At 38.4% G+C, this 13,002-nt stretch overlaps 1 protein-coding gene across 1 annotated transcript; it reads right to left on the bottom strand.

The window, feature by feature from the left end:
• Positions 1-6,518: 6,518 nt before the first annotated feature.
• LOC123602447 (olfactory receptor 51B2-like) lies at positions 6,519-7,346 on the bottom strand. The gene has a single exon (XM_045486935.1). The coding sequence runs from the start codon at positions 7,344-7,346 to the stop codon at positions 6,519-6,521; it is 828 nt and encodes a 275-aa protein (XP_045342891.1).
• Positions 7,347-13,002: the final 5,656 nt, after the last annotated feature.

Raw genomic sequence — 13,002 nt, 5'->3', positions numbered from 1 at the left:
TAAACTTATTTTCTTTCTCTTTCTATAATCTCTGTCACTGTCACCATATAGGTATAGTCATAAAGCCATAATTGAAATCACGAGTAGAGCCTCACATATGGGCCAGGTAACTGAGCCTAATGGTTCAAGGCCAAGGCTGAAAAGAGACATATCAGTGAGCTGAGGATCCAGCGTGTGGAGGATTTGTAAAGGTGATTTTCCTCTGGAGACAATGGTGAAAGATGGGGTTACAGTAGGTCTGATCTGACTAGATTATGGAAGGTAGAACGAATAAACACTGCTCCTGCTGTTGGGATGATGTCCGGGAAACCTATCTCCATCATCTTATTTGTACCCAAGCTGAATAAGAATTTGTGTCAACTAAACACAATGCTAAGGAATTGTAATCTCAAAGAATCATTTTGAAAAAGTTCTTCAGCACTAATCGTAACACCTGAAAGTAAGTGCTCAATCTCCAACACAAAGTTTTGGGACAGCTTCACCAAAGAAATACACCTTCCTACAATCCTCTTCCTCCATCTTTCCCCTGTTTTGTCCAACAGTGAGAAGCCTTCTTTAATCTCTTCAGCAGCAAATAGTGTCAGATAAACACAAGCCACTGTGTGTCCAACAAGCTTACTAATGGTGCTGGTCCACTATAGCTTGAGTCTTCCATTTTTCTCAGACATAAGTTATAGGTGATTGAATAAATTTTAAGTTGAAAGTCCATGCCAGGTGGTTGAGATCTTTCTCACATAGCATGAGGGAACTAATAGTGTTTTAACTTGAAGGGCCTTGGCCAGTTTTACTGGGGTTCCTTCGATCAAATGTAACATTCTAAAAGAGGTAGCCCGTTCCTAAAATTTAACTATCAGAGTGGGGTACAATATCACAGTAACTGGCTCACAGGAGCCATAGATTTCCCACAGTTTCTGTGCTTCAAACATGACTTGCAAAGCCATCCTTTGCTCAGCCATAAAAACCTCTGCACCAAGGTCATCAAGTCAAGATGGGAACAATCTGGAGTGGGATTTTCTAGTAAGACACTTATAAACGCTAAACGAGATTTAGGAGTTTGGTTTATATTCGACACACATAAATGGCTCGAGCAGGGCACTCAGGGGCACACGACTCATGGAAACTGCGGAGGAATAATTCAGTTTCATAATTAAATAAGAAAACAGTTTCCTTACATAGCCATACAGAAAATTTCTTCCCCAAACTATTTCTTACATGTTTCCAGGATTGGATTCTACTCCTCTCCACATTTTCCTATCTTCTCAAGATAGAGTTTTACCCAGAGTAGGCCAGAGCCAATATTGGTTGCATAGAAATCACCAGTTGTAACCTTTCTTCCTGATGATGCGCCTATAAAATGTGGAGGTATTATATTTCTAGTTCTGGAATAGTTGTATTTTGTTTTTTCTATGTTGCCTTGCCACACCATTCTCAGTCAAGTGAAAAGTTCATTTAAAGAATCTGAAATGCAAACATCTTTCTTCCAGGAAGCTTGTCTAGTTTTCTCAGTCGAGGGATGAGTTTGGACAGTATAATATTCAAAGTGAGAGGAGGTGGAGATGTACGTTTAGGTAAGTTTAGGGCACAAGTAAGGGAAAGCATGAGTAATTTACTAATGATTTTATGAAATAATCTGTTTGTGAGGGATTTATGTCTTCTTCAGGAAAACATGAAATGCAAAGTACGGGTTCAAGGAGTCTCTAGACTCAGACTAGAGAAGTATTTAAAAGAACATTTGGAAACTCTGATTTAAAAATAATTCAGTTGGCATTTCTCCAAAAAAGATACATAGGTGTTCAATACGCTTATGAAAAGATGTTAAATATGATTAGTCACTAGGAAAAAAGCAAATCAAAACTACAATGAGATACCATATCATACCTCTAAGACAGCTATAATCAAAATAACAGAAAACAACAAGTATTGGTGAGGATGTGAGAAATCGGAGCCCTTGTGCATCGCTGCTGGGAATGTAAAATGGTGCCAGTGCTGAGGACAACAGTTTGACAGTTCCTCAAAAAATTAAATCTAAAGTGATAATATGGCCTTAGCAATTCCATTCCTAGCTATAAATCCAAAATAAGTACAAGCAAATATTCAAACTGATTCTTACAGTCCAATATCCATTGCAGCTTTATTTGTAGTAGCGGAAAGACAGAAATGATCCACCCCTTTCCTGCCCCAGGTGTTCTCGGTTATAGAGCTGATCCTAATTGCCCGGGCTCCTGGGGCGCATCCTCCCCTCTCTGCACCCGGTCCTCTCGGCCTGCCCCCTCCAGGCGCCCCTGCCCTCTCCTCCCTCCCTGCCTCCATCTTGCCCACTACCTGGTTGGACTCTCACACTGCTCGCGGGGTCAAGTGAGTACCCATGCCCCTTACCCTTCCCATCCTCCTCCAACCTCGATCACGTCTCCCCTTGGCCTTCCCTGTGGCCCATCATCAGGGAGATGGTGGAGCCCACAGGGGTTTCTGAGCCAGGGGGTGGTGGAGGGGTCTATGGGCTTCCCAGGTAGTGAGCTACTCAGTGTGTCCAACGGGGGACTGAGCTGCCCCTGGACTGCCCTGGTGGGGTGTTTAGGAAGGAGGCTGTTGGGGTGGAATACACAACGCTGTAGGTCTGCCAGAATTTTTTTTTAAATATAGGAATAATCCAGCGTCCCTCAGCAGGTGAATAAACATAATGTACTATATTAATATATGTAGAACAGAATATCATTCAGCCATAAAATAAATGAATATCTGGTACCTGCCATGACATGGGCAAACCTTGAAAACATTGTGCTAAGTGAAAGAAGCCAGACACAGAAGGGCAAATATTATATAGCATTGAACTCTATATGATAGGTATATTCATAGAGACAGAAAGTAGATTAGATATTACCAGGGGCTAGAAGGATGGTAGAATGGGGAATTATCAATGAATGGATGAGGAGTTTCTGTTGGGATAATGAAAAATTTTAGGAATAGTGGTGTTGGCTGCGCAACATTGTGAATGTAATTAATTTCACAGAACTGTATACTTAAAAATGGTAAAATGGCGAATTTTCGTAAGATAGATGTATCATAATACATGTAAGCCATATATAAACCACAAAAAAATAATTCAATACACTTACTTTACTTCATTAAATTTATTGAGACAATTACAACAGGCAAGTTTTGAGGTCAGAAATAATAATATAAAACACTAAAAGATTTATCATTGTTTTATATGCATGTGCACACACACAAGTACACAAGTTCACAGCTGTAGAAAGTCTCCCATCCTAGAGATGACTTGAGTTCACCAAAAAGAGGCGGAGCTAACATAAAACAAGCATTTGTTTGGGGTCTCAGAATTGCAGTTCAGGGAGCACAGATCTGGGCAGCAACCCAGTGTCCCTCAGGGGAACAAAAGTCAAGGATTTTTAGAGACAAAAGAGAATGCTTGTAAATGTTGTTTAGAAAGAAATCTGATTGTTGATGGTGGAAGAAAACGAATCTTGGCTGAACATAATTGGTTGTCAAGGCTATCTCGTACCGTAGCAAGTTACAGGTATTCAGGCTGAGTCCTTGGAATACTTTGGTTTGGCCCAGTTCAGAAGTTCTTGGTTCCACCTGGTGAGGACCTTTCACAGTTAACTTGGCTTTTATACATTGAAAAGGGTGATTTAGTCAACAAGTTCATTTGAGAGAAAGAATTAAGTGTAGCCTTTTTAAAACTGTACATGTTTCTTCTCAGAGACTGGTGGCTGGGAATCTGTGAAGCTATGGTGTAACTGTGCAGTAATTTACATAAACCATTACGGAAGAACTTCATTTTCTAATATATCATTATTTGCTCAGAGAGTAATCCAGGTCTCAGTTCTCCACGCCATCTTCACATTTAAAGTTGTATCAGACCTTCTGTCTCTAACCCATTGTATCACCTCATAATTTATGTACATCTCATATCTGGAAGTATGTTTTCACTGCTTTGTTATAATTGGCTCCACTCCAGTAAAAATCCCCATGAAAGTTCTGGTCTGTCTTGTTTTCTCCCTGGATAGGAACCAGGTCTTCATTTGGCATCATTAGCTTCAGTCTGTTTCTCGCATATTCTCACACATGCCTGGCTTTCACCATGACTCTTAATGATTGGGCAAAATGAACAGTGTACTAAATGTGACATCAGTGAATGACTATTTAATTAATGTTTTGTTTTAAAAAGTCCAGTCCTACAGCCTGGTGTATTTCCTTTGGTCATTTTATTGAATCACAACCTCATCATTTGGGCTCATTCCCCAAATCCCAGATTTTTAAAAAACATATTACTATTCTTATTTATAAACTGTAACAGAACCAAAACTTGCTTTCCCATTGGTACTGCCATTCCTCAGATAGCATAAGACAGAACTTAAGGTTATCTTTGCTTGCTTCCAAGACTTCCTTCTTTCTGCTTTTCTAAAAAACCTATTAATCTTATTAAATGTAGATTACAAATATGTCTCATATCATTCCACTACCTTACATCTCCACTTTCTTAAAATGAACTATTATCTCTTCCTCAAACTCCTCCAATATCCTCCTGTTGGTTCTTCTGTTTGTCTCCTGCTACTTCAAATCCATTTCATACATAATGCTGCAATAATGACTTTAAAACCTCAATGAAATCACGCTACTTCCTTAAGTAGATTTCCACATCTCTTTGAGTAGCTACTCAAACCCTCACTATGGGCAACAGGTGCTTTGAGATCTGGCCTCCTCTTCTATCTTCAACTTTCCTTCAAAGTAATCACCCTCTTCAAATAGCCATGCTATCAATCTGGTTTATTCCATAATCTATCCCACCAGAAGTCTCCACACATACTATCATCTTCTTAGAATATTCTCACTCCTGTTTTCACTAGTCATTTTCTAACTTTTTTTTTTTTTTTTTTTTTTTTTTTTTGAGATCGCAACTGATGGCTACTTTCCCAGGGAAACTTACTTTGACCTCAAGCCTGAATGTGGTCTCTTTTGAGACCCACAGTTTCAAAGCACTTTCTTATTAGTCACAAAATTTATTTCCAATTTGGGTTTATTTTAATTTTGACTCTCCAATTGTTTAAAAATTCTAGGAGTGAAAGCGTTTTATATGTCTATTTTGTTGCCATTACATCAGTTTTGCTTAGCAAAGTTCCTGTCCCATATTCATGCCTTTAAAAAATCAGCCAAATAAGTAATTCAATATTACCGTTACTCCCATGAAAACAGACAAATGAGGACTGATTTAAATTCTGTACCCTCCTCCAAACACAGATCTTTCATATAAGATCTGTGAAAATAAATTATGTAAAAGTATAAGAACAGACATAAGTAAACCTGGAAACAGGAAGACTTCTGGAAGTATGGCCCTTCTATTTCAAGAGATAAAGTATGTTATAGAATTATTTACACATAAGCTTTTAAATTATGTACCTGAAAGACAAACAAAACTGGAAAAATATTTATAATATAAATAAAACATTGGGGGATAATACACAATGAACTCCTACAAATCAATGAGAAAAAGTGAAAATTAGCCAAAAAAAAATTTGGATCTGACAAGTCTAAAATGAGACTCGCAAATGGCTGCAGCAAACCAAAAATTTTTATGTTTTATAACAATAAAAAAACTAATTGAAAACACAAAATCTATAATACCAGACTATATTAAGATTATCAGACTGATCAAAAGTGTTTTCATTTATCCAGCATTTAGAGAAAACACTAGATAAAAAGAAAACAGATCATTTCATGAAATTATTTAATGGTAAATTCATGAACTCAGGGAGAGTCTAGGGCAAAGCTTCATAAATGACACATTATCACTGGAAAAGCAAATCATGCTCTGCAATATAGTAATTATGAGGTATAGTAGACTTCTATGGTCCTCAATCCATATGTCTAGTTCATTTTTGTGTCAGGCCACAAAATGGAGCTCCAAATGAAGACCTTCCTTGTATAGGCTATGGTTGATCCAGGCTGGACATTTATTTGACCTTGCCTGAAATACAACTTGTACTTGTTATTGGTATAGAATTGGAGTTACCCTATATTCTCTGCTTATTAGAGTATTTGTCTAAATTTTCACTTACAAATTATACCACCTTATATTCTTTCTCCATATCTATACCTATACAGATATAGATATATAGATTAGATATATAGATACAGATGTAGATATACAGATATATAAATATATAGATATATAGATATATATAGGTATACGTATATACGTATACGTATATACTTTTATTACTCTCTCTATATATATATTCATTGCATTCCTGTTCAACTAAGTTTGTAGCTTTATGTAATAATTAAAATTTCAGCTAACACTGATAAAAGAAGATTAGGTATAAAATTCAGGTCCCTTCCAATTATGAAAAGGTCCAGGAGTCCTGTAGTTCCCAAGATTCTGAAATAAAACCTCAAGCTCTCCTATGCATAGAAAATAGGCAAATGATGTTTCTCTGAATTTGCTTGGTCTTGATGCTATATATAATGGGGTTCATGAATGGAGGAAAGAGAAAGTAGACCTAGCTCATGGTAATGTGGATCACACGTGGTGCATGTTTCCCAAACCTGTGGATGAAGGTCAGGCCAATCACAGTAATATAAAAGACCAGAACACAGCTAATATGGGAGGCACAGGTGTTAAGGGCCTTAGCTCGCTCTTCTCCAGAAGCGATGCCCATAACTGTCTTCAAGATTAAAATATAAGAGAAGAGAATAATCAGAGCATCTAGGAAGAAAGTCAAAGCAACCAGAATAACTGGATATACACTATTAAATGTAATATCAGCACAAGCAAGTTTCATGACATCTTGGTGGAGGCAAAAGGCATGGGAAAGAACATGGGAACGGCAATATGGGAACCAATAGAGTGGCACGATTGGGGGCACAAGGGATAAAAAGCCCCTCATTAGTACCCCCAGGCCTACCTTCATCACCCGGGAATTGGTAAGAATGGAGTTATACCTCAGAGGGGTGCGGATGGCGATGAATCGGTCATAGGCCATGGCAAGCAAGACACCAGATTCCACAATGGAAAGGGAGTGAATGAAGTAGGCCTGCAAGAAGCAGGCTCCATGGCTCATCTGCCGGTGATTCATCCACAAAACACCCATCACAGTTGGCATCGTGGTCAATGTCACCATCAGATCTGTGCCTGCCAGCATGGCAAGGAAATAATACATGGGTTCATGGAGGCTGTGGTCATCCTTGATGAGGTAGAGGAGAGTACCATTGCCAAGAAGCACAGAGATGTAGACAGCAAAGAAGGGGATGGAGATCCAGTGATGAGCAGCTTCCAGACCTGGGAAGCCAGTCAGCAAAAAGGGGGCAGCACTAATATTGGGCCACATAGTATGTCCACAGTTAGAGGGCAAATTTATGGAAGCTATGAACCCAGAATTCCAGATTTTTTAGTTTTCACTACCTCCTCATGGGAATATATTACAGCAGCCTCAATCACAATCTTTACACTTAGGATAATTAATTTGTATATATATGTTTTTACAATGATTTTCTCTTAGCAGAGCACTAGAGATTTCTAGGCTATACTAAAGGAGAAGAATCTACTTTTTTCTTAACTTATATATAATAGTAGGTTAATGCTTAACATTTTCTCAATTAAAAAATGTTTAAAACATTAGGCCACACCATATGTATATGCTAGAAAATGTTTGAAGCAATAAAGGTTAAAAAAAAGGAAGAAGAAGCAGAAGGCAAATGTATACACACGGATAATCACATTGCTTAGTTACACTGCCTCTTGGTTTGATTGTAAATACATCGATATACTTGATATATTTAAACTTGACTTAATTTTATATTTGCAATTATGATAGAGTATTTTTTTGTTATTAGAAAACTTTGTTCTGTTTTGAAATTGAAATTCAGCATTCTATGGAATTCTTACAAAAGTCAGAAGCCCTTGTTGGAAAAAAATGGCCAAGAGCAGACATTGTCACACTTCATCCAAATACATTCAGTTTCCTGCAGCCCATCCATGGGTCCCCCATTAAAAACTTCAAACCTGCTGTGATACATTTGTCCAAAGGGAGTCTCTGCTATTCTGTTGCTCACCCCAGGTGGGATATGTCCTTGATGCAGGCCCCTGCAAATTCTTTCTGTCTTCTCTGGACCGCATTTAACATCAGAAGGGCAAGAATTCATTCCATATTTCTGTTCCTGGCACTCACAGACTACACACTCTAATTGCTGGAATGGTTACTTCTTTCTGTCTTATTTGAGGACTTATTCCAGACCTACCTTCTCAAAAAACCTTTGAAGAGTCCAGGTTAAAGACTTTCTGTTTGTAGAAATCACCTCCCCAGAGTTTCACCTTTTCAGCCCTTTGGGAGATTCTTTGATTTTTCCTTGTTCCTTTCTTCTTCTTTTTTTTTTTTTTTTTTTTTTTTTTTGATAGTAGCTGGGCCATTCTACTTGTCCCCAGCCAGGTTTTTCATGCATTTCCCTAAGGATGTGTTAGGAAAACTGGAAACTTAAATACTGCCCTTGTGGGGATGCCAGGGCTTGGTTATATGACCCCAACATCCCCAACACCAGCATTTATGCATGTCCTCCTATTGTCTATCTCAAAGGTCAAAGGAGTCATAAGTGCCTTTGTTACTCCTAGAATTTGTGAATTCCAATTGCATTTTTCTCTCTTTTATTTTTTGTTTCTTTGGAGAAATCAGTTCTAATTCACAGGAACCTCAACAGATTTGGGAACAGCAAGGTGAATGAAAGATGTTTTATATTGTATTTTAAAATTACTTCACTTACCATTGCTCATTTTGTGATGGGGCCAAGGTGACAAACATGTTCTTTTCATTAACAGAACTTAAAAATCTAGCGGGGACAAGAAAGAAAATATGTGCCACAAATTTACAAAACACTATCATTACCATATCAATATAACTGTGCTAGGGAGAGCACATAGAAGGTTATCTTAAGGATCTGGGGAAAGTTCTTAGAGTGGTATTTAAGCTGAGAATTGAATAATAGAAGAGTAAGGAATATAGTATTTTTTATAAGATAGGACACTAATTCCATGCAGAGAAAAAAACAAAAACCAAACCAACCAAAGAAAAACATGAGCACTAGTCATGGGCTAAGAAAAAATATGATGAATTTAAGGAAAAAAATTATATTAAATTTATACTAAGAATTATAGCATCTCTGGAACAATTCATGAAAGAAAGCTTAACACAAAATGAATCTGTGGTAGCAGGTTCTGATCACATAGGGTCTTACAATTCATGTAAGGAGTTTCGACTTTACCCAAATGACATAAGTATGAAATAAGTGATAGGGCCACACTTATGATCAGGTAATCTGGTTAAAGGTATGAGGAGCACATTAGAAAAGAGGTAGAACAAGTAAGGAGAATCAAGCTACAGTAATCCATGTGATAAATGTGTTGGTGTGGATGTTATGGGGTGTTATCAGTAGAGTCGGATAAAAGTGGATGAAAGAGAGATTCTGTGACTTAGAAGGAATAGAGGGGCACCTGGATGACTCAGTTGACGGTCCAACTTTGGCTCTGGTCATGATCTTGCGGTTCATGGGTTTGAGCCCCACATCAGGCTCGGTGCTGACAGTTCAGAGCCTGGAGCCTGCTTCACAATCTGTACCTCCCTCTCCCTCTCCCTCTGCCCCTCCCCTGCTCATGCTCTCTCTCTCTCTCAAAAATAAATAAACACTAAAAAAAAAGACTAGAACTTAGTGATCGGTTGTATGTGTTACACTGTATGTGGTAGATTAAGGAGAAAGAATAGTGAATAATGTCCTCTGCATTTCTGATTTTAGCTGATAAAGGGTGATTTCATTTACTAACAGGGATCACAGAAATGGAATGATTCTGTTCATTAATCAACAGTTGTTTTTTGATTGATTCTTTTGTGCTAAACAATGTTTTACACACTAGATTTGGAAAAAGGGATAAAAGGAATCCATCCAGTTTAGGGCATTCTGTGTCTGTAAGCAGTGAGGCAGAGATGGTCTCCTAGGCAGTTATTTATGTCTCTACTCAGGACCTTAGCTTCCTCACTGTAGAATGAGGATGATAGGTCTGTGAAAAGAATTGTTGTGAAAATTTAATAAATACACCTAAGAGTGATATTAAATGAGTTACTTTACATTGATGTTTAGCACAAATCATGGCAAATATTAAGACCTCGATAAAAGGTACTTTTATTTTTTTTCCCTTTCCAGAAGGGTGAAGAGCCCTGCATGGATTGAAAATGAGGCAAAAGAATATACAATATTGACGAGTCTCTGAAGAGCCAGACCATAGACTCAAGCTAAGGGACGAAGTAAATGAAAATAGAAGGTATGGGAAAAGAAAAGATAATGTTCTGGAGGTCTCAATTTTTTCAGGGGAATGCTATATTGGGAATAATCAAAGGAGAAAGCTGGAAGGAGTGTCATCATTTTCAAAGGTATTTCACATTCTTTGTAATAATCTTCTTATTAGCTACATACTGCATCACATAACAGAATCATATTTGATAATCTCCCACTTTCTGATTATTCTTCTTCCTAAATTTTGAGTAATAATTGTCCAAATATTGTTATTCATTTTTGTTAATGTCAATAATGTTAATAGTAATAAAACTGTCTTATATTTATTATATATGATAAAATTAAAATACATATACATATGCATGCCAGTAGCATGATATACTCTCTGAAATCCTTGGAGAAAAACTCTTAGGAGGCGCATTTTGTTATTCCTAGTGGCTAAATGACGTAACCATGGCTCAGAGATTCAGTGATCAGCTCAAGGTCACAAACATTGTCAAAGAAGGAGACAGGAGTAAAGCTGCTGTTTTATCAAAGGCCACGCTATCTACCATAGCATACCATTTTTTTAATAAGTTTTCTCTATTCTTTTTGTTTGTTTATTTTTGAGAGAGAGACAGAGACAGAGAGATAGAGGTTGAGCAGGGGAGGGGAAGAGAGAGAGGGAGACACAGAATCCGAAGCAGGCTCCAGGCTCCAAGCTGTCAGCACAGAGCCTGACGTGGGGCTCAAACTCTTGAACTGTGAGATCATGACCCGAGCTGAAGTTGAACGCTTAACTGACTGAGCCACCCAGATGCCCCGTTTTCTTTATTCTTAAAGATAAATTGGCATAAGTATCGGTATCAAAAAGAATGATAATGGTTAAACTTTTAGCCTTTTTTAAAAAGTTTTTTTTAACATTTATTTATTTTTGAAAGAGAGAGAGAGAGAGAGAGAAAGTGAACAGGGGGAGGGGCAGAGACAGGGGCATCTGAAGAGACAGAGAATCTGAAGCAGGTTTTGCACTGACAGCAGACAGCCTGATGCAAGGCTCGAACTCAGGAACCATGAGATTATGACCTGAGCCAATGTCAGACGCTCAAACTGGTTTATATATACACAGTGGAATATTATTCAGCCATTAAAAAAGAATAAAATCTTTCCATTTGCAACAACACGGATGGATCTAGAGAGTATAAGCCTAAGTGCAATAAGCCAGTAGGATAAAGACATATACCCTATCATCTCATTCTTATATGGAATTTAAGAAACTAAACAAATGAGCAAAGGGAAAAAAAAGAGAGAAATGAAGAAACGGGCTCTTAACTATAAGGAACAAAGTGATGGTTACCAGAGGGGAGGTGGGTGGGAAGATGAGGGTAATAGAGGGTGGGGATTAAAGAGTACACTTATCATGATGAAAAAAATAATAGGGCACCTGCGTGGCCCATTCAGTTGAGCTTCCAATGCTTGATTTCAGTTCAGGTCATAGTTTCACGGTCTCATGGTTTGTGGGATTGAGCCCCACATCAAGCCCTATGCTGACTGCTTGGGATTCAACCTCTCTCTCTCTCTCTTTCTCTCTGCTCCTCCCTTGCTCGTGCTCTGCCTCTCTCAAAATAAACTTAAAAAAAGGAAAAAATAATGAAATGATAAAAAATTAAAAAATAAAGTTAGAAAAAAATGATTTTTTGCACTTGTTCTTAAAATCTAACTCGAGGAGCTAATCTCCAGGTGCATTTAAGTGTCAACATTTTCAGTTCCAGTGGTCCCCTAAAGAAATCTGTGGCCAGAAATATGAGAAACTATGCCCCAGCCCTATGGTAACTTATTTAAGCCCTTGTAAAAACAAAACCAAACAAACAAACTTTTCATTTTCTAATGTATCCTTACTGTTTGCTCCCAGAGGTATCAATTCTTGATTTTCATGTTTGTATCTGCATCTGATTCTCCATCTCTAACCCACTGTTTCCTATCGTAACTTATGTATTATCTCATCTTGATTATTTTGTCTGGGCTACTGATTTGGAAATGGCTCGTATTTTTCTTCTTGGGCACACTCCAGTGAACATCACTGGGTAGACATGCTGAGCTATCATTTTTTTTCTCCCTGGGTGAGAATGCAAAGACCCATGTGTTCTATGAGCTTCTTCTATGTGTCAACGGCTTCGGTTTGTTTTTATTGTCCTGTATCTTCTTACCTTTCAGCAAATGCTCATACAGGCCTACTTTTTAGTGTGATAATTTGCAATTAGGCAAAAAGATACACATATTAAAAATTGTTTTGGGGGGCGCCTAGGTGGCGCAGTCGGTTAAGCGTCCGACTTCAGCCAGGTCACGATCTCGCGGTCCGTGAGTTCGAGCCCCGCGTCAGGCTCTGAGCTTATGGCTCAGAGCCTGGAGCCTGTTTCCGATTCTGTGTCTCCCTCTCTCTCTGCCCCTCCCCCATTCATGCTCTGTCTCTCTCTCTCTGTCCCAAAAAATAAATAAATGTTGAAAAAAAAATTGTTTTGGGGCACCTGGGTGGCTCAGTCGGTTGAGCGTCCGACTTCGGCTCAGGTCATGATCTCACAGTTTATGGGTTCGAGCCCCTTGTGGGGCTCTGTGCTGACAGCTCAGAGCCTGGAGCCTGTTTCATGTTCTGTGTCTCCCTCTCTCTCTCTGTGTGTCTCCTACTGTCCTCTCTTAAAAGCTCAGTGCTACAACATAGAATATTTCCTTTGGTTG

The sequence above is a fragment of the Leopardus geoffroyi genome, chromosome D1 (genome assembly GCF_018350155.1).
Source record: "Leopardus geoffroyi isolate Oge1 chromosome D1, O.geoffroyi_Oge1_pat1.0, whole genome shotgun sequence".
Taxonomy (NCBI): Eukaryota; Metazoa; Chordata; class Mammalia; order Carnivora; family Felidae; genus Leopardus; species Leopardus geoffroyi.
Note: the sequence above shows the minus strand (reverse complement) of the source record. Positions and strands in the feature narration are given on the sequence as shown.